The 27875-nt window shown below is 47.7% G+C and overlaps 2 protein-coding genes across 3 annotated transcripts in view; both read right to left on the bottom strand.

The window, feature by feature from the left end:
- Window positions 1–347: 347 nt before the first annotated feature.
- LOC106896797 (lactosylceramide 4-alpha-galactosyltransferase-like) overlaps window positions 348–27875 on the bottom strand; it is a 27723-nt gene continuing 195 nt past the window's right edge. Inside the window, exons 2-5 of the mRNA XM_014957041.1 lie at window positions 8226–8322; window positions 8047–8048; window positions 3596–3704; window positions 348–2780 (exon numbers count right to left, since the gene is read on the bottom strand). Of these exons, the coding sequence (XP_014812527.1) occupies window positions 1644–2774 (1131 nt within the window). The 5' untranslated portion in view covers window positions 2775–2780; window positions 3596–3704; window positions 8047–8048; window positions 8226–8322 and the 3' untranslated portion in view covers window positions 348–1643. The remainder of the gene's footprint in view (window positions 2781–3595; window positions 3705–8046; window positions 8049–8225; window positions 8323–27875) is intronic.
- The window catches only part of LOC106896798 (lactosylceramide 4-alpha-galactosyltransferase-like), a 22237-nt gene continuing 204 nt past the window's right edge, over window positions 5843–27875 (bottom strand). Inside the window, exons 2-3 of one of the 2 annotated variants that reach the window (XM_014957043.1) lie at window positions 8226–8322; window positions 5843–7698 (exon numbers count right to left, since the gene is read on the bottom strand). In XM_014957043.1, coding sequence (XP_014812529.1) covers window positions 6250–7380 — 1131 coding nt within the window. In that variant the 5' untranslated portion in view covers window positions 7381–7698; window positions 8226–8322 and the 3' untranslated portion in view covers window positions 5843–6249. The remainder of the gene's footprint in view (window positions 7699–8225; window positions 8323–27875) is intronic. The other variant, XM_014957042.1, reaches the window with a different exon arrangement.

Genomic DNA, 27875 nt, shown 5'->3' with positions numbered 1-27875 from the left:
GGAGCTGCCAGCTGCTGGGGAAGGGGAGGAACAGGAATTTGGGGGAGGGGGAAGAGGAGGTCCCCCCTGCTCATAATCGTGGATGTATATTTCTCTGTCAGTGTTATTGTTGTTTCTTACTCCCTTTGCTGTTTTGTTAAATTGCCTTTGTCTCAACCCACAAGTTTTGCATTTTTCTTCCGATATTCCCCTCATGGCCGTGTTGGTGGTGGGGGCTCTGGTTTGCGCGAGTGGCTGCCGCGTGCTCCTTTGCTGCTGTCTGAGGCCAAACCACGACACAGAGAAAACAAAATTCAGACATACATCAAGGTAATAAGGTATCAAGGTTACTGACCAATCATTTTCAGACATCAAACCCACGAGAAGTTACCATGTAAAGATGTCAGTATTTCACTGTGGCACTGCTGGTATCCAGTCTGAAGTGAGAGTTACAAGAAATGCAGGACAAGCTTCACTTTTGAGCGTCCTGCCTCTTTGCAAAGCCTGGTCTTTCCCAGACTCATCCTAGCATTTGATGGAGAGACTTCTACACAAGAACTCTTCCATATCAAGCCAATACAGAAGATTAAGGTGGACAACCACACTCCAGACAAAGAGGACAGGACCATTTCTCAGAATTCACACACGAGTACCTACCGGAGCGAGTGATTTACTCATAAAACATATGACTCTGGATGCAAGGGAAAAGGGATGGTGTAAATTAAATTTCAGTTGCATTACTGGGGGTTGCTTAATGTTTTACCTATATAACATTCTTTTACCTACATAAGAGGCAAATAAACCACAAGGAACTACCCTCTAATCACTGACGGCCTACCACTGTTTTACCACCACTGCAATCTTAAATATGTTACTCAGGTGTGTTGCAGACACGCAACGTGGACAAAGACACTGCTACTTCCCAGAGGTGACGTGGCAGGAGAGTATTGTTCTCAACACTTGTCGCATTTCCCCAGGCCAGGGAAAGAGCTGCTTTTGGCTGTTTCTTTTCCCAAAGAGGAGCAGAAAAGTTGGCCTGTCCTTGTGGAATGCAAAACAGTAGAACGGATCGTTGGAAATGAAGTACCTTTGGAAAACAGGAGCAGCTTTACACTGAGCCAGATAAGGATTTTCAATGGTTTCAGCTTCTTCAAGCCATTTTCAGATACTCCCAGTCTCTCCCAAATCTTCCTCACCCATAAGAATCTTTACCACCCGGGGAACCTGGTCCTAAGCTCCAATAAACCCTGCAAACCATTAAAATGCACTCGCTGGCCTTTATTTCCATACTTAAAAAAGTGACACAGAGCAAGCTAAGGGCTCCTGCAGCGGCTGAAACTACACAAGAGGCTTTTCTGGCCTCATGCGCAGGAGAAGCAACGGAGAGAACAGCAACAGAGGAGCAACTGATAGGCACCAATCAACAAGTTCACCCTTCCCTGCAGCATCAAGGGCTACTGAAGGACAACAAGAGAGTCCAAATGCAGGTGCTGGTGTATATTGGAAGCGTGTGGGATCTGAGGCAGATGGCAGAAATGGTACAAGAATCACTGAGCCGTCACACAGAGCACCTGCTCCTGGGCCAGAAACCAGCTCTGTGGAAGGTGAAAGGCCCCCAGTTTCCTTCAGGTTAGGGAACTTCCCCGCAGCCAAAGGCCCACAGGTCACGTTGCAGGCCGTGACTGCTCTTCCAAGTCCTTCTTCATCTTTGCATATGTGGCAGGGCAGAACTGAGAATACAGCTGAGCCAGGAAAGCCTGGGATGGGACCTCTAGCTTTGTCTCGTGGCTCAGTTTGTTCCATACGTGCACCGCGTAGGTGTTCTTAAGGAGCTTGTGAAGCTCCGAGGAGCTGATGGATTGAAAGAATTTCTGCCGGATACCCCAATGAATAGGATAAACGGCTTCTGGGGAAAGAGCACGCACCCCTTTGCAGCTCATGTTGTTCTGAATATTGCTGATGGAACACCACTTCTTGAAGACACGTGTTAAGAGTGCTGGGCCCTGGTGCGCCCAGATCCAGCCATTGTAGTTATCCACAAAGTCCTGCATGCAAAGCTCCATGTACTCATGCTTGGGTGTAAAGGACAGAAAGGCCCCATTCAGGACATCCTGAGACTGGATGCCAAGGGCATTGGTGAGGTTCTTTAAGTTCTTAAGCACAATGAAGTCTGTGTCCAGGTAGATGCCACCAAATTTCCACATGATGACAATTCTGCAGGCGTCAGACAGGACAGGTAGGAAATAAGGCTCCCAGTGATGATAAGACTGCAGGTACCACTTTGCCAGAGGTGTCCCTGAGAAAAGCTCTGGCAAGTCCAGGGGCCGGATTTCCACGTTGGGCAAGCAGCTCAGCAACGAGAATGCCCACACGTTGGGTAAGGAGGCATTCCCATCTGCCAATCCTTTCATGAGCAACACAACCCTTGTCCCAGGGTGCGCTCTGGCTGCTGACTCCACCGAGCATGTGAAGAGGTAACTTGGGTTAGTTTGCTCCGAGGTTTCCACAAAGAACACATCCCCTGGGGGAGGAGGGGGCCCACCAGCAACGGCGTGGGGAGAAGGCGGCATGAACTGTTCACAGCTGCTTTGTGTAGACAAGCTGTAGAGCTGGCCCTCAGTGTCCTCCCAGGTTCTCCAGTAGAACATGACATAGGTAAAGGACACCAATGAAATGGTGAGGATAAAGAGAGCCCTGGGCCTGTGGCTCAGCACTGCCGCGGTCAGTTTTGGCAGGCAGCTGGACATCCTGGGCAGTCCTGCTCCCGTCAGAGCCTGCTCTCCTGAGACAATCATGGTGATCTGAAGGGGAGGAAAGAAGAAAAAGACACTGACAGGCAAGGCAGCAGACCACAAACCTTGCGACAGGGTAACGGCAGAGCAGAACTTTCCTTGCTCTGCCTCAGGGCAGCGGGCTTAAATTATGCATTTTGGTCACTTTTGAAGCAGTTTTCTGGGTTCTCTGTACTGTCACAGGGCCTTCAGGTCAACGCAGAACTGCGGGCGAAGCAGCGAGGATGAATGTGGGAATTCCCCTGCCTCTGTCTGCTCCATCTCCATCTCCAAATCCCCAGGCTCCATAACAGAGCTTCATGCCACACCAAAAGCTTTAATCTGTAACCAGACAGGGAAGAGAACACAGCTGGTACAACACCTTTTGTCATTCACCCCTGGCTACTAAACTCTAAACCCACATTGCCAGAAAATGACTTGTCAGAGCACTGCGAGGTGTCCGTACGCAACAGCACAGAGCCACCGCTCTCCACTAGGCACTGGGGCTTGCTGGAGAGAGCAGAGGCAGCCGACACACAAAGCACCAGCTCCGGATTCCCAGAACATTTTCTTCTCCTGCAGGACAATGCCAGCGTGTGCCGTGGGTGCTACAGGCAGCAAAAACACCCCACTCTGCTTTTTACGTATCTATTTCCCCCTCCCTCCACACCACAGCCTGTTGAATCCTGTCAATCGTTTTCAGCTTGGTAAGCTGTAAAAGAGAAAGCAGGGACAGGCTTGAGGGGACAGGGTTCTTACTTCCACATAACAAATACAGGATATCTGGCTCTCTACATTTCTCTGAAACCATAAGTCCCACTCACAGAAACTGAAATACTACTCACCTGTCCCTGCTTTCAAGACACCACAGCAGTCATTGCACGGCTGGACAAGATTTTCCAGAGGAGGTGTCTCTGAGAGTGCCTGTAACTCTATGGTCTGGCACTTCCCTTTCTGGGAAAAGACAAGGTTAAAGGTGGACTCTAAACACATGGCAATAACATGCAAATCAGGGAGGATGTGACACCACACATTCAGCTAAGACATTGGCTGAAAGAAGGTCCTGCAGGTAACAGGTCATACGGCTGTGCTGTGAAGAACACACCCAACCAGGAACCAATCAGGAAAACAAGGAAAAGCAAAATTAGAAGAAAGATGGAGCCTCAGCACATGGAGAAAACAAGTCAATCAAGGAGGATGTGACACCATATGTTCAGTAACACAGTGGCTGAAAGAAGGGTCATGCAGCGGCTGTGCTGTGAACAACCCATCTAATTAGAAATAAAAAACAACAAAAAACCCCAACAAAAAGACACAGACAAAAAAAGCAAAAGAAGAAGGAAAAGGAAACCCCATTATGGCTACACTTTAAGCTTTAGACTGTGGCAGGAAACTCGTTGCTGTTTTGTTTTCTTCTCCTTTGCTAAGCATTCCCAGTGCTCATGATGCTTGGGTGAGTGCCACAAGAACTGAGCTGAGAGTTTTTCTGCTAAGATGCAATCAGGCCGCTCAGCCCATGTACTTCTCTCCTCAAGTCCATCGCTGCATTGGCTCTGCCCAGGTTTGCTAGAAGCCACTGTTGGCTTCATCTCCCCTCACTTTAAAGCTCTGTGGCACAGGCACCTGTGTTCCCATCAGAGGCAGGGATGCCTGCAGTCACTTACCAGCTTGTGCAATCTGCATTAGGGTTGGACCCTGCATCATCCACTGACTAGATCCCCAGGGACAATAATATGATGTCGTGGGGGATGCTGCTCTGGTGCTGGGGGACCTGCCATTGCTCCTTCTGCTGATGCGGACACGTCTGCCCCTGTTTCTCCCCAACGTGTTCAATAGTCCACTGAAAGGAAGGTCATGCTTTACCTTCTCATACCAATGCACAAACAGGCAGCTGCCGAGACCCCCTGAGAGTGTGACACAGACTGGTGAGATATTCACAAGCCACAAGACTTTCTTCAACACAGCAACGTGCTAATGCACATTTTCTGAATAGACACGATTTGCAAAAAATACTGCATATCACTTTCACAACCTTGCTTGCTACGTTTAAAAGCCTAGCTAACCAGTGCAGTGCTAGAAGCACGCAAAGAAACCACAAAGCAAACGAAAAAACCCAGTCCAAACAAAAACTGTGAGCTGTACAGGGACACCTTACTGCATAAGGTAAAGGCTGACATTTAAATGTTAGCAACTTTCCCTTGTTCCAAGCACAAAAAGCACAGACATACATCAAGGTATGGGTTAAAAGCTGGCTAGAGGGCCAGGCCTAGAGTGTGGTGGTAAATGGAGTGAAGTCCAGTTGGCGGCCGGTCACGAGTGGTGTCCCCCAGGGCTCAGTACTGGGGCCGGTTCTCTTCAACATCTTTATCACTGATCTGGACGAGGGGATCGAGTGCACCCTCAGCAAATTTGCAGACGACACCAAATTGGGTGGGAGTGTTGATCTGCTGGAGGGTAGAAAGGCTTTGCAGAGGGATCTGGACAGGCTGGCTGGATGGGCTGAGACCAATGGAATGAGGTTCAATAAGGCCAAGTGCCGGGTCCTGCAGTCCGGTCGCAACAACCCCCTGCAGTGCTCCAGACTGGGGGCAGAGTGGCTGGAGAGCTGCCTACAGGTGACATTGCTCCTATTTATGGACGTGGCACTGCTCCTTCTGCTGATGTGGACACATCTGCCCCAGTTCTTCCACAATGTGTTCAGTACTCCAATTGAAAGGAAGGTAATGCTTTTCCTTCTCATACCAGTGCAGAAACAGGAAAATGCTGAGATCCCCTGAGAGTGTGACACAGACCGGTGAGGTACTCACAAGCCATAAGACTTTTCTTGAACACTTTACTCACACTGCATTTGTCTGTTTGTTTTCCCGAAGAAGACCAGAAAAGATGACATACAGTTGTAGAATGTAAAACAGTAGAAAAGACCATTTGAAATAAAGTAACTTGGAAAGGAATAAAAACTTTACACTGAGAGATTTAAAATGTTTTCTGTTTCTTTAAGCTATTTTCCAATATTCCATATATGGTTCATCAGCCATAAGAATCTTTACCACCCGGGGAACTTGGTCCTAAGCTCCAATAAACCCTGTAAACCATTAAAATGCACTTGCTGGCCTTTATTTCCATACTTATAAAAGTGACAGAGAGCAAGCCAAGGGCTCCTGCAGCGGCTGAAACTACACAAGAGGCTTTTCTGGCCTCATGCGCAGGAGAAGCAACGGAGAGAACAGCAACAGAGGAGCAACTGATAGGCACCAATCAACAAGTTCACCCTTCCCTGCAGCATCAAGGGCTACTGAAGGACAACAAGAGAGTCCAAATGCAGGTGCTGGTGTATATTGGAAGCGTGTGGGATCTGAGGCAGATGGCAGAAATGGTACAAGAATCACTGAGCCGTCACACAGAGCACCTGCTCCTGGGCCAGAAACCAGCTCTGTGGAAGGTGAAAGGCCCCCAGTTTCCTTCAGGTTAGGGAACTTCCCCGCAGCCAAAGGCCCACAGGTCACGTTGCAGGCCGTGACTGCTCTTCCGAGTCCTTCTTCATCTTTGCATATGTGGCAGGGCAGAACTGAGAATACAGCTGAGCCAGGAAAGCCTGGGATGGGACCTCTAGCTTTGTCTCGTGGCTCAGTTTGTTCCATACGTGCACCGCGTAGGTGTTCTTAAGGAGCTTGTGAAGCTCCGAGGAGCTGATGGATTGAAAGAATGTCTTCCAGTCCTCCCAGCGAATAGGATAAATGGCTTCTGGGGAAAGAGCACGCACCCCTTTGCACCTCATGTTGTTCTGAATATTGCTGATGGAACACCACTTCTTGAAGACACGTGTTAGGAGTTCTGGGCCCTGGTGCGCCCAGATCCAGCCGTTGTAGTTATCTACAAAGTCCTGCATGCAAAGCTCCATGTACTCATGCTTGGGTGTAAAGGACAGAAAGGCCCCATTCAGGACATCCTGAGACTGGATGCCAAGGGCATTGGTGAGGTTCTTTAAGTTCTTAAGCACAATGAAGTCTGTGTCCAGGTAGATGCCACCAAATTTCCACATGATGACAATTCTGCAGGCGTCAGACAGGACAGGTAGGAAATAAGGCTCCCAGTGATGATAAGACTGCAGGTACCACTTTGCCAGAGGTGTCCCTGAGAAAAGCTCTGGCAAGTCCAGGGGCCGGATTTCCACGTTGGGCAAGCAGCTCAGCAACGAGAATGCCCACACGTTGGGTAAGGAGGCATTCCCATCTGCCAATCCTTTCATGAGCAACACAACCCTTGTCCCAGGGTGCGCTCTGGCTGCTGACTCCACCGAGCATGTGAAGAGGTAACTTGGGTTAGTTTGCTCCGAGGTTTCCACAAAGAACACATCCCCTGGGGGAGCAGGGGGCCCACCAGCAACGGCGTGGGGAGAAGGCGGCATGAACTGTTCACAGCTGCTTTGTGTAGACAAGCTGTAGAGCTGGCCCTCAGTGTCCTCCCAGGTTCTCCAGTAGAACATGACATAGGTAAAGGACACCAATGAAATGGTGAGGATAAAGAGAGCCCTGGGCCTGTGGCTCAGCACTGCCGCGGTCAGTTTTGGCAGGCAGCTGGACATCCTGGGCAGTCCTGCTCCCGTCAGAGCCTGCTCTCCTGAGACAATCATGGTGATCTGAAGGGGAGGAAAGAAGAAAAAGACACTGACAGGCAAGGCAGCAGACCACAAACCTTGCGACAGGGTAACGGCAGAGCAGAACTTTCCTTGCTCTGCCTCAGGGCAGCGGGCTTAAATTATGCATTTTGGTCACTTTTGAAGCAGTTTTCTGGGTTCTCTGTACTGTCACAGGGCCTTCAGGTCAACGCAGAACTGCGGGCGAAGCAGCGAGGATGAATGTGGGAATTCCCCTGCCTCTGTCTGCTCCATCTCCATCTCCAAATCCCCAGGCTCCATAACAGAGCTTCATGCCACACCAAAAGCTTTAATCTGTAACCAGACAGGGAAGAGAACACAGCTGGTACAACACCTTTTGTCATTCACCCCTGGCTACTAAACTCTAAACCCACATTGCCAGAAAATGACTTGTCAGAGCACTGCGAGGTGTCCGTACGCAACAGCACAGAGCCACCGCTCTCCACTAGGCACTGGGGCTTGCTGGAGAGAGCAGAGGCAGCCGACACACAAAGCACCACCTCCGGATTCCCAGAACATTTTCTTCTCCTGCAGGACAATGCCAGCATGTGCCGTGGGTGCTACAGGCAGCAAAAGCGCGTCTCTAATCTAACAGTGAGCAAGCTTCAAGGTTACAAGCCTATTTTTAGTAAGGGGAGACACTTCTACTGCAATCAGAGTGATATATATTTAAAAATAAATTGCTGTGTTTGTAGCGGATAAGAGGATATTTTAGAGACTGCATTAGCCACTCAATGTATTTCAGAAAAGAAACACAGGAAACGTGGTTCTCTACCTTCCTCTGAAAGTGCCGTTGCACAGAAACTGCAAATACTACTCACCTGTCCCTGCTTTCAAGACACCACAGAAGTCACTGCTCAGCTGGACAAGGTTTTCAAGAGGCTCTGAGAGTGCCTGTAACTCTATGGTCTGGTTTTTCTGAAACGAAATGGTGAAAGATGGAGTCTCAACACATGGAGAAAACAAGTCGATCAAGGAGGATGTGACATCATATGTTCAGTAACACAGTGACTGAAAGGAGGGTCATGCAGCAGCTGTGCTGTGAAGAACCCATCTAATTAGAAATAAAACAGAAAGCAACAAAAAAACTCAACAAAAACGCACACACAAAAAAAGCAAAATAAGAAGGTAAAGGAAACCCCATTATGGCTACACTTTAAGCTTTAGACTGTGGCAGGAAACTAGTTGCTCTTTTGTTTTCTTCTCCTTAGCTAAGCATTCCCAGTGCTCATGATGCTTGGGTGAGTGCCACAAGAACTGAGCTGAGAGTTTCATAGAGCCACCTCCTCCTCCCGCCAAGACTTCAGTTCTGAACGCTCCTTTGAACACACACTTCTTTTGACCAATTAATTTCCTCATTCCTGTGGGAATGCTCCTTCTTACGCTAGATGCTTCGTCGAATGACTTTGCCAAATTCTGGTGTCCCTCATTTTATGAGGGAGCTCCCTCTTGTCCCTGTGGTCCACGCTGACCTCCCCTTACAGAAGACACGTTGAGGCCTTCATAAAATACCACCTTTATCCACACAGCCACTAAGTTTAGGGTTTAGTGCAGTATCTACTCAGTTGCCTGCACCAAACGTCAGGCCTATTGCTCTGTAGCCTCCACAAATCCTCCCAAGCACTGCGGCACCACGGATGGACTCATAAGACACCAACATTGGGGAAACTCTTTGGAAAGCATCTTAAGCTATTCCCAGGCCTTTGATCAATGGAGCTCTCCAGGCCTCAGGTCAGGCCCCATCTAGTCAGAGAATCACAGAAGGGCTGGGGTGGGAAGGCACCTCTGCAGAGTGTTTGACCAGCGGCCTTGCTCAAAGCAGAGTCACCCAGAGCAGGTTGCTCAGGACCACGTGCTCTTGGCTTTTGACATTACCTGAGGACAGAGACTCCACCGCCTCTCTGGGCAACCTGTTCCAGTGTTTCACCACCATTTCTTCATTCTAATTCCCCGTATTTCAATTTGTGCCCACTGTGTCTCATCCCATCACTGCATTCCACAGAGTCTGGAATCCCACAGTCTGGCTTGGCTTCTTCACCCCACCCATCTCCAGCCAGGTATTTACACGCTTTCACAAGACACCCCCCAAGCCTGCCCTTCTCCAAAGAAAATGATCAGAGCTCTCTCAGCCTCCGGTCCCTTTCTCATCTTCGCGGCCCTTTGCTGGACTTGCTCCAGCATGTCCATGTCTCGCTTTTACTGGGGATCCCAGAGCCAGCACTCCAGATGTGTCTCCCCAGTGCCAAGCAGTGAGGAAGGATTGCTTCCCTTGACCTTGCAGGCAGTGCTCTACGTAATGAACTCCAGCAGGCTCTTGGCCTCCTTTGCCACAAGGGCACACTGCTGGCTCCTGGTCAACTTCATATGCATAGGTGCAAGGAGTTATCTGTCACCATTTAAATTTGTCTCTGTTGAACTCCATAAGATTCTTGTTGTCTCATTTCTTCAGCTTGTTGAGGCCACTCTGAGAGACAGCTCACCCACCTTGTCTATCATCCACTCCTCCGAGTTTTGCATCATCTGCAGGCTTGTTGAAGTTGCACTCCATCACACTGACAGCAAGGTCATTAATAAAGATGTTAAACAGTATTGGCCCCAGCAAAGATCCTTGGAGTTTACCACTGGTTACTGCTCTCCACCTGGACGTGGTTTCACTCATCACAATTCTTCAAGTATTCCAGTACTTCAGTTGGGACCTGGACAGGCTGGAGAGGTGGGCCCAGGTGAACCTCATGAGGTTCAACAAAAGCTAGTGCAAGGTTCTTCACCTGGGCCAGAACAATCCTCCCTGTCAATACAGACTAGGGAATGAGGGATTAGAAAGCAGCCATGAGGAAAGGGACTTGGGGGTGCTCATGGATAAGAAGTTGGACATGAGCAGGCAGTGTGCACTTGCAGCCCAGAAGGCCAATCACATCCTGGGATGCATCAACAGAAGTGTTGCTAGCAGATCCAGAGAGGGGATTCTGCCACTTTGCTCTGCTCTGGTGAGACCTCACCTGGAGTATTGTGTGCAGGTCTGGAGCCCTCAATATAAGAAGGACATGGACCTGATGGAGAGGGTCCAGAGGAGGGCCACAAGGGTGATCAGGGGGATGGAGCACCTCTGCTACGAGGACAGGCTGAGGGAGCTGGGGTTGTTCAGCCTGGAGAAGAGGAGGCTCCAGGGAGACCTAATAGCAGCCTTCCAGTACCTGAGGGGGCCTACAGGAAGGCTGGGGAGTCTGTTTCCAAAGGCCTGTCGTGACAGGATGAGGGGCAATGGCTTTAAGTTGGAGAAGACCAGATTTAGATTGGAGATTAGGAGAAAGTTCTTTACTGTGAGGGTGGTGGAGCACTGGAACAGGTTGCCCAGGGAGGTAGTTGAGGCCCCTTCCCTGGAGATATTCAAGGTGAGGCTCGACGAGGCCCTGGGCAACCTGGTCTAGTTGGGGGTGTCCCTGCTGACTGCGGGGAGGTCGGACTAGATGACCTTTGGAGGTCCCTTCTGGCCTGGACCACTCTATGATTCTATGAAGTGCAGAAGTTTGGCTAGTTTGCTACCCACTTCACTATGTTTATGTAGTCATCTTTTCATCAGTATGTCTACAAGGCTGTTATGGAGAGTCTCAACAAGCTTTACCAAAGTTACAATAAACAATATCCAACAGTCTTCCCCTGTCCACTGAGCTGGTCATTTCATTATAGGAGGTTATCAGTTTAGCCAGGCTTGATCCACCCTTTGTAAATCCATGCCAGCTACTCCCAATTATCTTCTTGTCCTTAATATTTTTGCAGATGACTTCACAGATGATTTGCTCCATTGCCTTCCCAGGGTTCAAGGTGACAATGAGTGGCCTATAGTTCACTAGATGTTCCTTGCACTTCTTGAAGATATCAATACAGGAGTGACTTTTGCTTCATTCTACTTCCCTCAATCTCTATGACCTTTCAAGCATAACAAAGAGTGATCTCACAATGACATCACCCAGCTCCTGCAGCACTCATGGATGCACCCCATCAGGTCCCATCATCTGTCTGTTCATTCAGTCCTGACATATATTCCATGGACATGGTGATGTGCAAGAGACTGTGGCATGCATCACCCACAAGGAGGGCTTACAGTGCAGAGAAACATCCCTAAGTTCCTCTTACTTGTAGCCAGATGCAGACATTAATTTTGGTTTGTTTCAAACTGATCTCTGAACTTCCTTTCAATCTCTCATCTCCTACTGACCTTCTGTCTCTAACAGGCTTCCTGTTCATTCTGCAGTTGGAAAAAAAAAAAATAATGTTGGTAGCCTTAATGTCGTTTGGAAATTGTTTATCAAGCAATGTTTTCTATAGCCTCATGGTTTTTCATATTTAACTTGCCAGACCTTATGCACCTACCTAATTTCCCCCCTGAAAATAGATTTGACTTTGTGAAGAGTACTTTCTTACTTCTCGTTCGTCTTTCAACATACTGCAGAGCCATGGCAGCTACTATTTGGCTCCATCCTTATACACAAATGTAAAGGTCAAGATCTCAAATTGAGCTGTAAATGGCAAGGTGCAGCTGAAGTTACTTCCTCCAGAAGAGTTTTCTCTCCTGGCCTATGCCTCCTTATCGGAGTTCCAATCATGGTTGCAAAGAAGATACCAGAGAGATCACACACCAAGTGCACAAAGGGAATGGTCACAAATACTTGAGAAAGATGGCCCTGAAGTACATATGAAAGACCAAAGTGCTGGTGTTCACAAATGGCAGATCCAAACAGAGCCTGTGGAGAACTTTCTTTCTCCTTTTCTTTCCTGCTGCTGACAAACAAGCCCTAGGCAGACCTCAGCTCCCAACATACATAAGATTAAGGCAGGTAACTGCACTTTTCCCCAAGAAGGGCTCTTAACCTGCTTTGCACCACAGCCTTCCTGGACTACACATTTTGGGAGGCAGGAGAATCATAGTCATAGAACAGTTTGGGTTGGAAGGGACCTTTAAAGCTCATCTAGTCCAACCTCCTCTGCAATGAGCAGGGACATCTTCAACTCGATCAGGTTGCTTAGAGCCTCATCCAACCTGACCTTGAATGTTTCCAGGGATGAGGCACTCACAACCTCTCTGGGTCTTATTCCAGTGTTTCACCACCCTCATTGTAAAAAGTTTCTTTGTTATATCCAGTCTAAATCTACCCTCTTTTAGTTTAAAGCCATTACCCCTCCTGAGGAAGGAGGGGGGCCACCAGCAATGGCACAGGGAGGAGAAGGCACAGAGTGAGCATAGTGGATTTCAACAGGCAAGCTGGCCCCTACCCTTAGGGTCCTCCATGATTCTCCGACACAACATGATGGAGGCAAAGGACACAAACTTAAAGGCAAGGATAAACAGAGCCCTGAGCTTGTGGCTCATTGGCACCCTGGTCAGTTTTGGCAGGCAGTTGGGCATCATGACCATTCTTGCTCCCATCAAAGGGCTGCTCTCCCAAGAAAACTGTTATGATCTGAAGGGAAGGAAATAAGAAAAAAAAACACTGACAGGGAAGGCAACAGACCAGAAGCCTCAGGAGAGTACTATGGCAGAGCCACATGCTGAACTCTCCTTCATGCCAGCATGCTTAAATTACACCTTTATGTCATCTTTAAAAAAGCATCCTGGCTTCTCCATGCTGCCACAGTGCCCACAGGGCCCCATCAGAAGCCAGAGCCCATGTTCAGGTTGTGATGTTATGTGACAAAGCTCATCTGCACACCCACAAAAAGCTCAGAGAGACAATGGCAGGAGAGGAAGCCCAAATACGCTCTGCTGGGCTACTCCCAGGCCCACCACGGGGTCCATTAGCCCATCAAAGGTCCATCTGCCCAAGCCCAGAGAAGCACAGGAGCACAATGGCAGGTGGGATCCCAGATCAAGGACTCCCAAAGAACTAGCATCTTGTCTGGACCTCTCCCAGGGCAGTCCCAGTGTCCAGGCATGAAACCCATCACCAGAATCATCATTAGCAACTCTCCAGATCACCTTTCAGACTAAAACAGCCACTGCCTAGGGGTGAAATATATTATGGGGTGCAAGGGAAGAACGGCCTGGAATTGCACAGGACTTACTATGAGATCACAGAATCTTCATGGTTGGAAGGAATCTCTGAGATCATCGAGTACAATCACAAAAAAAACCCCCAAAACAAACAAACAAAAAAGCAACACAAAAAAAACCCAACCAAAAACCCCACAAACAGACACAACCCAACAATCCCAGGCACTAGAGCATGCCCTGAAGTGCCACGTCTACAGGTTTCTTAAATCCCTCCAGGGATGGTGACTCCACCACCTCCCTGGGCAGGCTGTTCCAGTGCCTGACCACCCTCTCAGGAAAGTAATTCGTCCTCATATCTAATCTAAACCTCCCCTGCCCCAACTTCAGAGCATTTCCTCTGCTCCTGTCATGATTCCCTTGGGAGAAGAGGCCAACCCCCCCCTCTCTCCACCCTCCTTTCAGGGAGTTGTAGAGGGCAATGAGGTCTCCCCTCAGCCTCCTCTTCTCCAAACTCAACATCCCCAGTTCCCTCAGCCTCTCCTCGTGTGACTTGTTCTCCATATATATATGGAATGTGTATGTGTGCTTTGTGTACCTGCTGAATACATCTTCAGCCTCACTACTGTCTGGAGCAGCAGTCTCACCTCTTTTGGGCTGTTGGATCTGGTATGATATATTGTCTAACACAGATTACTCTCCTTCAAAACCAAAACGTGGTCAAACCTCTCCCTCGCTGACCCTTATTTCCCTGGATCCCTACTGTACTTGCTACTTGTAAGGAAATACAGCATTTATTTAATTTTATCATCATCAGTCCATTATTTTCAAATCAGGCATGTACAAGAATAATCCTTGGTACTAGGATTTTAGATTCTCTTTTGTCCTCAAGTTTGCTGCCATACTAGTGATCCTGACACCTGATAGTGAGTGGGACAGCTGCTTCTGAGGTGCTTCATTTCCTCAGAGGAGAACCACCTGCCAGCCCTCCCTAAAACTAAGAACTCATCTAAAACTCCAGTGCTACCATCTGTTCCTGTCAAGAGGTGTCAGCTCCCAGATTCACAGAATGGTACTTGTTTCCCTTCTATTTATTCCTTGATAACCACCCTGTATCCAATATTTGCTACAAAGCTCCACAACATAGTAATGTTTCCTCTATGTTCCTTCACACGGCACCTCTGTTCTTGACCGTGCTCTTAATTTTATATTTAAGCTTCTAGACTTAGAGTACTTAACTCCTTCACTGAAAAAAAAAATATTAAATAAATTCATATTTTCCCTTCTTTCACCATTTAAAACCAGACTTTGTGAAAGAGAATTGAACATTACAACTGTTAAACCTTCAAGACCCACCTGGATGCTCCTGAGTAACATGCTCTGACAAGCTCTAGGCAATCCTGCTTCAGCAGGGGAGTTGGACTAGATGATCTCTATGGTCCCTTCCAACTCTAGAAATTCAGTGAAATTCAGTGAAATTCAGTATAGCAGGCATCTCTACTGAAGAGCAGACACATTGTCCTCTTTTCCCACCTATTCTGTTCGCAGACCCAGATCTTCTCTAGCAGTATGCTCAAGTGTAGGGGGACATCTATATACCCTCCTGTCAGGCAGTTGACCTGAGATGCTCAGTGCTATTACTGCTTTTACAAGCCTAGTCTGACTGTTCTCGCCAGCCTCCAAGTTTAGCTGTCTGAAGTCCAAAGTGTATATTTAAGAGATAAAGAGATAGTGTTGCAGCAGCTGGAAAAGTAGAGCTGAGTTTATCTCCCAGATAGTCCAACAGGTTTTTACAGTCTGAAATAATGTCTGTCAATGTGCAGTCTACTTAAAAAGCGCCAATTCCTTCCTCAAAGGCTGCATAGTCAAAGTGGTGCCAGGGTCTTAATAAAGCAAAAAAAAATAATATAAGGGGTATAATATTATAATGAGGATTATTAGGATAATGTAATATCCTAATAATATAATAAGGATAATAATATAAGGAATAGGTTCATGAATGAGGTTCAACAAGGACAAATGTAAGGTCCTGCACCTGGGGAGGATGAACCCCAAGCACCAATATTCAAGGAGAGGCTCGATGAGGCCCTGGGCAACCTGGTCTAGTTGGGGGTGTCCCTGCTGACTGTGGGGGGGTCGGACTAGATGACCCTTGGAGGTCCCTTCCAGCCTGGGCAATTCTATGATTCTATGATTCTATGAGGTTAGGGATGGATCTTCTGGGAAGCACTACTGAGGAAAAGGATCTGGGAGTGCTGTTAGATAGCACACTTTCCATGCGCCAGCCATGGGCCCTTGTGGCCAAGAGGCCAATGGGATCCTGGGCTGCGTAGGGAAGAGTGTGGCCAGTAGGTCGAGGGCGGTCATTCTCCCCCTCTGCTCTGCACTGGGGAGGCCACAACTGGAATCCTGCATCCAGTTCTGGGCTCCCCAGTTCAAGAGGGACAGGGAACTACTGGAGAGAGTCCAACTTAGGGCAACAGAGATGATGGAGGGATTGGAACACCTCCATTACGAGGAAAGGCTCAAGGAGCTGGGGCTCTTTAGCCTGGATAAGCAAAGGCTGAGGGGACACCTTATTTATGTTTACAAGTATCTAAAGGGCGGGTTGAGGGAGGATGGAGCCGGGCTCTTTTCAGTGGTTCCCAGTGACAGGATGAGGGGCAACGGGCACAAGCTGGACCATGGGAAGTTCCATTCAAATATGAGAAAAAACTTCTTTACGGTGAGGGTGATGGAGCCCTGGAAGAGGCTGCCCAGGGAGGTCATGGAGTCCCCTTCTCTGGAGGTCTTCAAGACCCACCTGGATGCAGTCCTGAGTGATGTGCTCTAGGTGATCCTGCTTTAGCAGGGGAGTTGGACTAGATGATCTCTAGAGGTCCCTTCCAACTCTGACAATTCCGTGATTCCGTGAATAATATAAGGTTTCACAAGGAATATAGTCTTTAAAGAACAAAAGGACCTGTCTGAAAGATGCAAAACATTTTAGTATCTTCTCTGCTTTAATCCCCGTTTTCCCTTTCAGCAAAAGTTTGCATAATTTAAAAGAAATAAAAATCAATACAATCCATAAGTAAAAACAGAAATTTTATCAGACAAACCAAACGTGCAGAATGTAATAGAGAACTACATTATGCCTGCTACAGATAGCTACGGGTTAGCTTAATAACAGAACAGAATTTTCCATTTCGGTTTAATCATTCTTCAGTTGGAAAAAAAAAGAAAAATCTCCTCTGAATTTTTTTTCTCTCTCAATTTTTTTCTACCATTTGAACAAAAGTCATCCTATGACTTTTCAACACATCTGCAGTCTCTCGGAGAGACCGCTTTAGAAAATTTCTACTCTACCTGTATGGTACATCATCTGGCCAGTAGCACCAGGCATGGGCATGCCTGGGAACAGCCCCATCACAGTGAGCTGCACTTCCCCTCCATGGCCTCTGCTTTCCTTGAGACTCTAAGAGGGTAACACACACTTTCTTTCCATATAGTTGCAAGAAATGGCAAGACCCTACTATCTCCCCTCCCTCCATCACTCCACTTGTGTTTGGAAGGAAGAAGAGCAAGGGAGTGAGATATTTTTTTTTAACCACATTACACATGGAGTACGCAGTAGAGTTACTGTTGGGCTAGTAGTACTGTTTGAGCATGAGGGAAAAGAGATGGCTACGCAACTCCACCCTGCAGAAACAGCACATCAACAGCAAGTTTAACCCAGCTCTGCTCCACAATGAATCTTTTACAGCCTGAATATAAGGGTTTGTAAATAGAACGGCATCTATTCTATGGCTTTTGCCCACACAACTTGTTCAAAGATCATCACTCGTGAGCACTTGCAATTGGCTGGTGCTGGCCCTTCTCTAGAAATCTGTACTTGGGGAAAATGCCAAAGCACCAACGCAATGATACAGGGTCATGCCAATTTCACACATGGAGAACCTATTCTATGGCTTTTGCCCACACAACTTGTTCAAAGATCATCACTCGTGAGCACTTGCAATTGGCTGGTGCTGGCCCTTCTCTAGAAATCTGTACTTGGGGAAAATGCCAAAGCACCAACGCAATGATACAGGGTCATTTCACACATGGAGAATGGAAACTCTACTCATATTAGGTCCACATGAGGTTTGTACTGTTTGGCCATATCATTGCTATAATGAATATACTGCCATAGGCAAAACATTCTTGACTTGGGGAATTTCACTTAATTGAATTTATTACAAATTAATATAAGCTTTCAATTACTGATTCACGTACTGAGAACAAAAAAAAAAAAAAAAAGAAAAAAAAAGATCACCAACCAACAATTAGACAAACACTTTGGGAAACACCTTTCCTCTTCTACCCAGGCTCATCTTCAGTCTGACACCCTCACTGGCCCTTTCCTGCCATCAACTTCCCTTGTTTTCACTGTGGGTTATGCTCTGTTTGTCCCGATTCCTTTGATGAGGCAACAGAGAGTACAGGAGGCTACGGGTCAGTGTGTAACAGTTTCTTTTGGCTGATCCTTGCATCTCAGTTTTCCCCCACTGCTCTTTGCTTCTTACTGCTCCCCTGCTCCAGCATGGGTCCTCCACAGCCTGCAGTCCCTTGGTGTATACCTGCCCTGGCACAGGTTCTCCATGGGCCACAGTCCCTCAGGGTGTCCCTGTCCCAGTGTGGGTCCCCCACAAACTGCAGATCCTCAGGGGTGCCGCTGCCCTAGCACAGGTTTCAGTCCCTCAAGGGTACCTCCTCCAGCACGGAGTGCCTCCTTCCAAGAGAGCATCTTAAACCATGAACCCAACAATGTCCCCTTCCACGGATCTCCTCCACTTCTTTCGCCCTTCACTCCAGACATGTCTCTTCACGTATCTCCTCATATTTCCTTTTGCCTGTCCTCTTATATCTCCTCTCACATCTCCTCCTGTGTCTCCTGACATCTTTGCCTTTGTGTCTCCTTTTACTTGTCCTCACACATGTCCTTTTCGGCCTCCTGCCCCGTGTGTCCTTTTTTTGCGTCTCGTCTCCTCTGCATCCTCACGTGTCCTCCCATGTTTGTCCTTATGTGTGCCCTTTTGTGTCTCCTCTCATGTCTCCCTTCTCTGATGCCTGTCCCTAGCAGCTATCGCCCTTTCGTAAATACATTCGAGCAGAGGCATCATGTGCTGCCCTGCCTGGTTACACTTTTGGTGTACAGTGTGCTGTTTTCATCTGTTTTGGAGCTGACTGGAACCAGCACAAGGCACCTCATGGACCCCTTCCACACAGGTCACCCCTGCAGTCCCTGGCTCCCCAAACCCTGCCAGTTATGCCTAATACAGAATTCCTTGCAACGTTTACATAAAGAAGTCCCTAGCTTTTTTTTTTTTTTTTCCTCTTGTAAGAGTGAAATACATATTTGAATGTTGGATTATGAACTGGTGAAGAGTTCTTCATTACCTAGTGCAAACAAAATCAGTTATAAAACACGCTAGTTGGGCAAAGTTACTGATTTCCTGAACAACTTGTGTGTTTATTTCCCTTTGTGGTAAAACCTAATTCCAAAAGCCCCCTGTACAATTCTTCAGAAATTCTTTAAACAATGAAAAGGAGCAACCATAAGTGACATGCCATCATTTACCTACTTGCAAGGCAAAGGGCTTGCCAACAATTTATTGGTGGCTTCGTGTTCCAGAGACATCATACTTTGCTCAAGCATGTCAACAGCTTACCCTAAATGCCTACTTACCACGTCAAATGACTCTCTGCCAGTTAAGCAGAAAGGTAAGGATGTCCCAGCACTGCCACCTGACCTGTACCTCCTTCTCCAGAAAGCAAGGAGACAGATTGCAGCTAAACCAAAGGAGAAATTGCCACCAAAAGGGGGATTCCCTGAGGTATCTGAGGCAGAAAATTCTGCCTACAAAATAAATACGAAGCTTTTCTGATGGTTTAGCTTCAACAAAGCAGCTTGACTGAAACACAAACTGCAGGAAGGTAGTTAAGAGAGCGCTACCACTCCCTCAACATTTCTCCCTTAGGAGCAGTGGGGATAGTAATGTCTGATTTGATTTCTTTTACAGATACTCAATGGCTGAACGGGAGAGAAATACATCAGGCAGTAAATCGGTGCAGCAGATTACCCGGTGATACGCCACTGAAGTCCCATCTAGTAATTCCAGTTGATGAAACAAAACAAGAGGAAATCACCATAAGCACAGAAACTACTGTCACACCAATGCAAACACGCAGCTGTGTTTGCTTAAAATTCACTCATATTTTTACTTTAGAGGTGCTTTGTGACTAAAAAGCAAGGCAAACATTATTAAGCTCCGAGCAAGGGAGTTTCCTGAACCTGTCAGAAAAAGGTGCTTTAAGACTTTGCTGGGACAATGCAGAGATGACCTAGCAGCAAACAGGTATCACCGCAGCGAGAGTCAAGAGCCAGGTCCTCCCTCTCAGAAACTGGGCTGCACTTTCCCACGGGGCAGGGAACAGATCTGTTAAATTCATTTACTGTGGAGCACACACCAAGGAATGAACTTCTTCGTTACTTTGAAGTACTTATACTTGAAGTCCTTTCAGCATGCCACATCCCAGCGCCAATCACAACATCCATCCCACCAAGTGGCCTTCACACGCTGCCAAATACCTCCTCCTGTTTTAGCCCCGTGGTTGGTTGGTTAACCATGGCTGAAGCAATATGCTGTTGGCTCAGCAGCTCTTGAATGCCATTCAAGAGTTGCCACAAGGCAGACAGGGCTGCAATTCACTGAAAGTGATATAATAGGAGTTTACCTGACCTATGTTGAAATACTCTAAAGTGCTGGTTTTAAATGCTTTGTTAAGTGTGCTTCCTAATATTGAGTCCAGGATGTTTTCCCAGATCAACATTACAAAAGATTCGGAATCTTTTTCTGTTGCTTCATGGAGAAGATCAAATCCATTATTCTGTTCCTCTCTGTTGCTTCATGGAGAAGATCAAATCCATAATTCTGCCAACAGGTTTTAGCCCTTGCTTTTGTTTTTCTTGGAAAGCCATGACAACTTTTTTGGGGGGAGTGCACCTATAGCTTTTCCTCTAAAAGCTGCTGGAAACATAAGTCACAAGAAAATCCACAAAATCTTAAAATCTCTAACTAGTATCAAAGGCTAATTGTCAAGGTAGACTTTTAAGTAACATTTGGTGCACTAAAATTAAATATATTGAGCTTGAATCTAGAGCTAAGGGAATTTAGAAAAACCAGTAAGCGTAATTCCCATCAAATACATTAGCTATTAAGGCACCCTTAAGGATAATTAAAAAAAAAAAAAAAAAGCTGCTGAAAGTTGATATAAATCAGTTTATATAAACCCAGTTACTGTGTTTCAGAGCAGCTACAGATACACATTTCCTTCCATCCGAGCACAATGGAAAATTAAAGCTTGCAAAGCTTTCATCAAGAACAAATTAGGAAAAAAGCAGATCTACATACTATGAGCATTGTCAAAGCAAAGCGTGCAGAGTCTTTCAGTCCAAAGACCATCCACAATGCTGCTCTGCACTGTCCTGTCACCTTTCATCTCTTTGCTCTTTTAAGTTTAGCACATTTGCCAAGAACAGTAAATGGGAAGCGATACTCTGATTTGTCACTGTGTGCTGTGGAGAGTTATGGTCAAGAGTGGTCTCTAGAAATACCTGGTGAGAGGCAGCCTGCAGCAGAATGGTACTGTAACAGAAAGGTACTGTACCTGTGAAACACCAAGAGATTTGTCTGATTCTGTTCACTTCCGCATGCCTTATGCTAACATGCCTTTTGCACTTAGCTAAACCACCGCATATCACGATGACACATAACCTCCCTCAAGCGGCTCCTTTTAAAATTCAATGCTATTCATAGAATCACAGAATCTTCATGGTTGGAAGGGACTTTTGAGATCATCGAGTCCAACCACAAAAAAAACCCAAGCAACCAAATACAAACAGACACAACCCAACAATCCCGGGCCTGATTGTTAGATTGATAGAGCCTGCCCTGAAGTGCCACGTCTACAGGCTTCTTAAATCCCTCCAGGGATGGTGACTCCACCACCTCCCTGGACAGGCTGTTCCAGTGCCTGACCACCCTCTCAGCAAAGTCATTCTTCCTCAGATCTAATCTAACCCTCCCCTGCCCCAACTTCAGACCATTTCCTCTGCTCCTGGCATTATTCCCTTGGGAGAAGAGGTCAGCCCCCACCTCTCTACACCCTCCTTTCACTGAATTTTCACTGAATTTCACTGAATTTTTTTTTAGAGTTGGAAGGGACCATAGAGATCATCTAGTCCAACTCCCCTGCTGAAGCAGGATTGCCTAGAGCTAGAGCACGTTACTCAGGAGCATCCAGGCGGGTCTTGAAAATCTCCAAGGAAGGGGACTCCACACCCTCCCTGGGCAGCCTGTTCCAGGGCTCTGGCACCCTCACTGTGAAGAAGTTTCTCCTCATATTTGAGTGGAACCTCTTCTGTTCCAACTTGTGCCCGTTGCCCCTCGTCCTCTCACTGGGAACCACTGAAAAGAGTCTGGCTCCCTCCTCCTTCAACCCTCCCTTGAGATACTTGTAGGCGTTGATAAGGTCTCCCCTCAGCCTTCTCTTCTCCAGACTAAAGAGTCCCAGCTCTCTCAGTCTTTCTTCATCAGGGAGATGCTCCAATCCTTGAATCATCTTTGTTGCCCTTCGCTGGACTCTTTCTAGTAGTTCCCTGTCCCTCTTGAACTGGGGAGCCCAGAACTGGACGCAGGATTCCAGTTGTGGCCTCACCAGTGCAGAGTAGGTAGTTGTAGAGGGCAATGAGGTCTCCCCTCAGCCTCCTCTTCTCCAACCGCACAGCCTCCACATAGATAATTAAGCTCCCGGATCAGAGATTTCTAATATTGAAACCATGACTGCCTGCTCAGAGGAATATAGGGTCAAAGTGGTCATTTCTGACTTGCAGCTTTCCCAAAGCCTTGCCGGGAGCTCTGCAGGTGTGAGCAGCACCTCTGCCAGGAGGCCACCAAGGTGCAGGGAGAGAGGGCCCTCTGGTGGACATCTGCTCCTCAACCCCCTGCCTCACTCGCCCCAGGACACCCCAGGTTACCCAAAAAGCCCCAGGAAGATTAATATTTTTTCTTAACTTTACGAAAAGCTGTCACTAGTCTTTAGACTATGTATTCAAACACAAGACTCCACACGTCCTTGCGAGGATCTCACGTGATCCTGAAGATTTCTTAGCGGAACTTCAGAAGCACAAGGAAAACACTACAGCCTGGTGTCCTCCCAAAGTTTATATGCCTACTTCATTAATACAGCGGTGACATTTATTCGCACTAACGGACATAACAGCAGAACATACTGCAAACCCCCCAGTGCTAGGTTTTGCACAGCTGGCCAGCACGGCCAACACTCCAGTGATGTTGGAGCTGCAACCTGTATCCCCACTCAAGAAGGCCTGTGGCAACTTGAAGCACACATTTTCTTTTTTTTTAACCTCTGTTCCTCCTCCACAGTGAGACGTAGCCCCATCACTTCCTCATGGTAGGTGTATCCTTCCCCATGTTGCTCTGCTCCACACCTTCCTCCCCTCCCTGCCATGGTCCTTGAGCCAAGCACAGGAGATGTCAAGGAACGGCAGCCACATGGGACAGCTTGGAAAATGAGAGATTGCAACAGCAAGGATCACCAAACAGAAACCTTGAGCTGTGAGACAGGACGGAAGATGGAATTGCCCAGCAGAGTAGAGGAGAAAGCACTGTACAAGGCAGCCAGGTTGGAGGCAGGGCACCGGGAAGGAGCTGAGAAACACGGAGAGGGCTTTTAAGCTGAGGCTCTTGCCCCTGACATTGCAGCCATGCTTTATTCCTGGCTCTGCACCCCATGGATCCAGACCCTGCCCCACAGACTGATCTCACTCTGTGGCCAGTCCTTGTCTGGGGCTCCCGCTGCACCTCACAGGGCTCACGGGGGCTGGTGGTGTGGGTCAGGAGAGCCTGGCCAGCCTCCTCGTTCCCCCAGTGCCCTCCGTGGTTCCCCAGTGTACTGTGGGGGTAACAACCCTATAGCGAAGGGTGCTGGGATCCACTGTGCCCAACCAAGGTCGTTGGGGGATGGAGTGGTAAAGGGTTTCATCCTTTGGTGGGATGAGTGGGAGCACCAAGCAACGTGACAAGTGCAGTGGAGCGAGGAAAGATGCCAGCATCACTGTGGGGCACAAAAGGAAGAGTTACAGACAGACTGGTGTAGAGAAAGGCTGTCAAAATCAAGAACCCAGCTGCAGTGTATAATCAGAATGGTGTCTCTCTTTCCTTCCAAAATAGTATTCTCAGCACCCTCTCAGGGTCTTCTTTAACTGAAAGAAGCAGGTTTCATACCTCCCAGCTCTTAGCCTCTCATCAATACTTAAAAGAGAAAGCAGAATTTGGCCGTGGAAAGCTGCTGGAAAGGACAAACAGACGAAAGGGGAAGATGCTAGCAGTGGATCACCTAGCAAACTGGGGGAAAGGACAAACAGACGAAAGGGGAAGATGATAGCAGTGGATCAGCAAACTGGTAACAGCTCTTTCCCACCAGCAGCTTTCAAACTGTTGTTTCCTATTACTGCATATTTATAGAAAGCCATGCACACTCATTGTATAACAGGGCTGGAAACCGTATAAAATCTAAGTCTAAACACTGTTTTAACCCTCTCAGCTCTAGGAAATACTGGCACATGGCTAGAAAGGGAGCAGCTCCTTGAAAGGACATGCTTGTGCGAGGAGAGGACAAGAACACAGAAGTCAGAGTGACACTTGGGAAGTGAGCAAATCCTGTTAATGACCAGTATTACTGCTGCCTACCTGCTGATGTGAGGGCTTCACAGCAAAACAGATCTTGCAAAACAGAAAGAAGGCACAAAAGATGCTGTTCATTCTTATGCTACAAAATAAGATACTACAGGTCATTCTGTTAATGCGACCGGCAGCATTAACAAGCAAAGAGACACAGTGCATCAGAGCATACTAATGGTTAAACACTTCAAGACTAATAGGCAAACCTATAGGGATTTTTTTCTTGCCCTAATCTGGATGACACTTACTTTCTGTCTCTCTGTTTTTAAAATCTAGAGACATGCTAGAGAGGAAAGATGGTCCAAACAGCAGACCACTACACGTGGATTCAGGGGATTTCTATTTCTATTCATTTTGCTGCTCTGAAACAGGTTTCTTATGGGCTAAGAAAAATATCCCTTAAAATTAAAGCATAAAATTTCACCTCCGCCTTAAAATCATAGTGAAGTAGATGTCTACACTTCTTCGAGGATCTCAGAGGGTTTTCTGTCTCCAATGTGACCTTCCTCTTGTGAAGACGGAGGAAGTACTTTCCTATCTGACAGAGCCACTGAAGGCTGAACATACTAAAGATGGGGAGGTATTAACCCATGTATCTTGCACAGACAGGAGGTTTTGTGCAATTGTACATAAGATAGTATGAACATTTTCCTTTCTAACAGGAAAATCTAAATTCTAACATGATTGCATTTAATCCCTCGCTCAAAGGGGAGTGGTCGGTTCATAATGCCATAATCTGAAGTTCCCCCAGACCTCATCCAAACTGTTGGGCATCGTTTCCATCACCAGTTTAAGATAATTGTAAAAGTCAGTAGGTACAAGAGAAGAATTGAGCTTACAAGCAAAGAAGCGAGTTGGTAACATGTCACCCATTCCCAAGTGAAAGCACCACCCAAATTAAGATTCGTTAATCTGTTCTGGAATTTGAATGACCCAGCAACATAAGGGGGGGTTAAGTGTTTGTTTGGGCAGGAGTGCCTGTGAAAAAAAAACAAACAAACCAACCCCAGATGAGAGCAGAGAAAGGGACCTGAAAGCCGGAAGGCAAAGTACAAGCTTTTAACAAGCCTAGGAATCGCAATCCTTAGGGAGCTAAAAGATAGTACAGCTACACTGATTTATTGGGGCGCTGCCAGTAAAGACAAGAGGGGTTTCCCCAATCTCTCCTGCCATCACATACTGGAACGTAATCCAAATCACAATAGAACCGATGGCAAGACATATCCAACAGTATACACGGCTCATGGGATCCCCCCTCTATATATGGAACAGGGACATCTGTATGGTTTTATATGGTAACTGCACCTGGCAGACAGCAGCTTGTCTCTAGACTAATGACCAAAGTAAGATGGAAGTAGAATTACTCATAAGTGCCTTGTGCCAAAGAATCTGCTGATGACATGACAAAACCAAGGCAATGGCTAACTGTTGCTAAAGGAGGTGGCCCCACTCCCTTCCTCCTCAAGTTCCTCCTTGACACTCCTCTGATGTTGCTGTGACTGGCTCTGAAAGCTAAAGCACCAAAAAGCCAATCGTGCTGAAGTGATTTTCTTACTCATTTGCTCACAGAACTGGTTTTGTTCCACTGCAGGGTGAGACAGGCACAAATACTGACACACAGAAAGATGCAAGAACAGGCAGCCTACAGGAGGCTGCATCCTTTTAGTATCACTGAATTTAGCTCCACGATAACACCGAGGCCTTCACAGTCCACAACTGCTGAACTTGGTCCCATGATATCTCTGAGCAGGAGAATCTTCAATCAGAGCCACTGTCGGATGGAAACAGCCAATGCCTTGAGAGCCACTAGAAATCCTGTGAGAAGGAAAACGCGGGGCATAGCTACCAGCTGCTACCTGAACTACACACCCAAAACTAAATTCTGCCAGGCAGATTGCTCTTTACCCAACACCTCACCCTCTGGCCCTCAAGGATGACTGCCATTTTCATCTCGTCAAATGTGAGCAAGAGAAAGGCTTTCACGTATGACCCCCCAGTCAGTGCTTCCTCCTACAGAGCCTGGACCTCGAGACGCTGCTGGAATCAAAAAAAGGGGAATTTGAGTTCTGACTTCCACAGCAACAAACCCCATGAATAATAGTGCAAAAGCACTGGAGCTCAGCAGAAAGTTAGAAAGGATTTCTTCAGGGTTAAGAAACATCCAGTCTATTCTGAGCAACCTTTCATGCAGTGCGAAACAACATGTTAGCTGAACAAGGATAATTCATTTTCAGCCAAAGCTGCTAAACTCACCTTCTTTCAGCAGCATTACTGGTTTTAGGTGACTACAGTTACAAGAGTTACATATTTTGTTACGTCTCTTTCATAGGGGCTTGCTTCCCCCTCTAGCCACAGCAAGCATTTCATAGAACCTGTCCCAGTGCTCCACCACCCTCACAGTGAAGAACCCTCTCCTCATCTCCAATCTAAATCTGTTCCCCTCCAGCTTGAAGCCATTGCCCCTCGTCCTGTCACTACAGGCCTTTCTAAACAGGTTCTCCCCAGCCTTCCTGTAGGCTCCCCTCAGGTACTGGAAGGCCGCTATTAGGTCTCCCTGGAGCCTCCTCTTCTCCAGGCTGAACAACCCCAGCTCCCTCAGCCTGTCCTCGTAGCAGAGGTGCTCCATCCCCCTGATCATCCTTGTGGCCCTCCTCTGGACCCTCTCCATCAGGTCTATATCCTTCTTATATTGAGGGCTCCAGACCTGCACACAATACTCCAGGTGAGGTCTCACCATTTCTACAGCTCTATTCTGAGTCTCCATCTTTCTTCCTCAGACCTTATCCCTACTCAAGATTCCAACATTTTTCAGGCCATGTCTGCCTGGGAACACGACGGCCAGCCGCACTCTCACCAGAGGTCTCACCATTTCTACAGCTCTATTCTGCGTCTCCATCTTTCTTCCTCAGACCTTATCTCTACTCAAGATTCCAACATTTTTCAGGCCGTGTCTGCCTGGGAACACGACGGCCAGCTGCCCTCTCACCGGTTCTGCTGTTTCTTTCCACCCTCTCACCCAAGCCAGCTCACACCAGTGGCAGAGAAGAGTTAGTTGCACGGTTCTCCATCCCATTCCACCCTTTTTTTAAGTTCTCTTCACCTTCCCGCCGTGCTGCCTGCCAGTCACCTGGACCCACAGCTTCAGTCCCGTCCTTCTCGGGTGGGATGGAGCCCTTTTGAGTCTGCAGCACAACCCAGGCAACCCTACATGCAGAAAGCAGCTCCTTCCTACTCATCCACTCCTTCCCCAGCTCCCTCTGGCCTCCCAGTGATGCCGGGGCAGGAGAAAGCCTCACAGAGCTGTGTGGGGGATCTGAGAGAAGCTCCCCTTCACAAACCTCACCTGAAATGCTTCCCTACCACCGGGAGGGAGACACACACACAACTCCCCCCGGACCCTCGGAACTGCTATTTGCCGAGTTCCCACCCCCTGAGCTGCCCGGGGGATTCTGGCTGGGGGCAGCCCGGCTGCCAGACCACCACCCCCCGGTGGCCCCGGGCCCCCCAACGGGGCGAGGGGGGCAACAGTCCCGCGGGCAGGACGGCTCCAACCACCCCCCCGCCGCCGGTCAGCTGGCCGGGGAGGCGCTTTGCTTATGGAAAAGTTCCCTAAGTGGGGAGGGAGGACCAAGCCACCCAGCCCAGGCTGACGGGCAACCCCCAGACCCTCATCCCCCCTCGCTGCGCCGCCCCGCAGC

Source organism: Calidris pugnax, unplaced genomic scaffold, assembly GCF_001431845.1.
Source record: "Calidris pugnax isolate Ruff unplaced genomic scaffold, ASM143184v1 scaffold189, whole genome shotgun sequence".
Classification (NCBI taxonomy): Eukaryota; Metazoa; Chordata; class Aves; order Charadriiformes; family Scolopacidae; genus Calidris; species Calidris pugnax.
The sequence above is the reverse complement of the archived record's forward strand: the minus strand, read 5'-3'. Positions and strand labels throughout refer to the sequence as shown.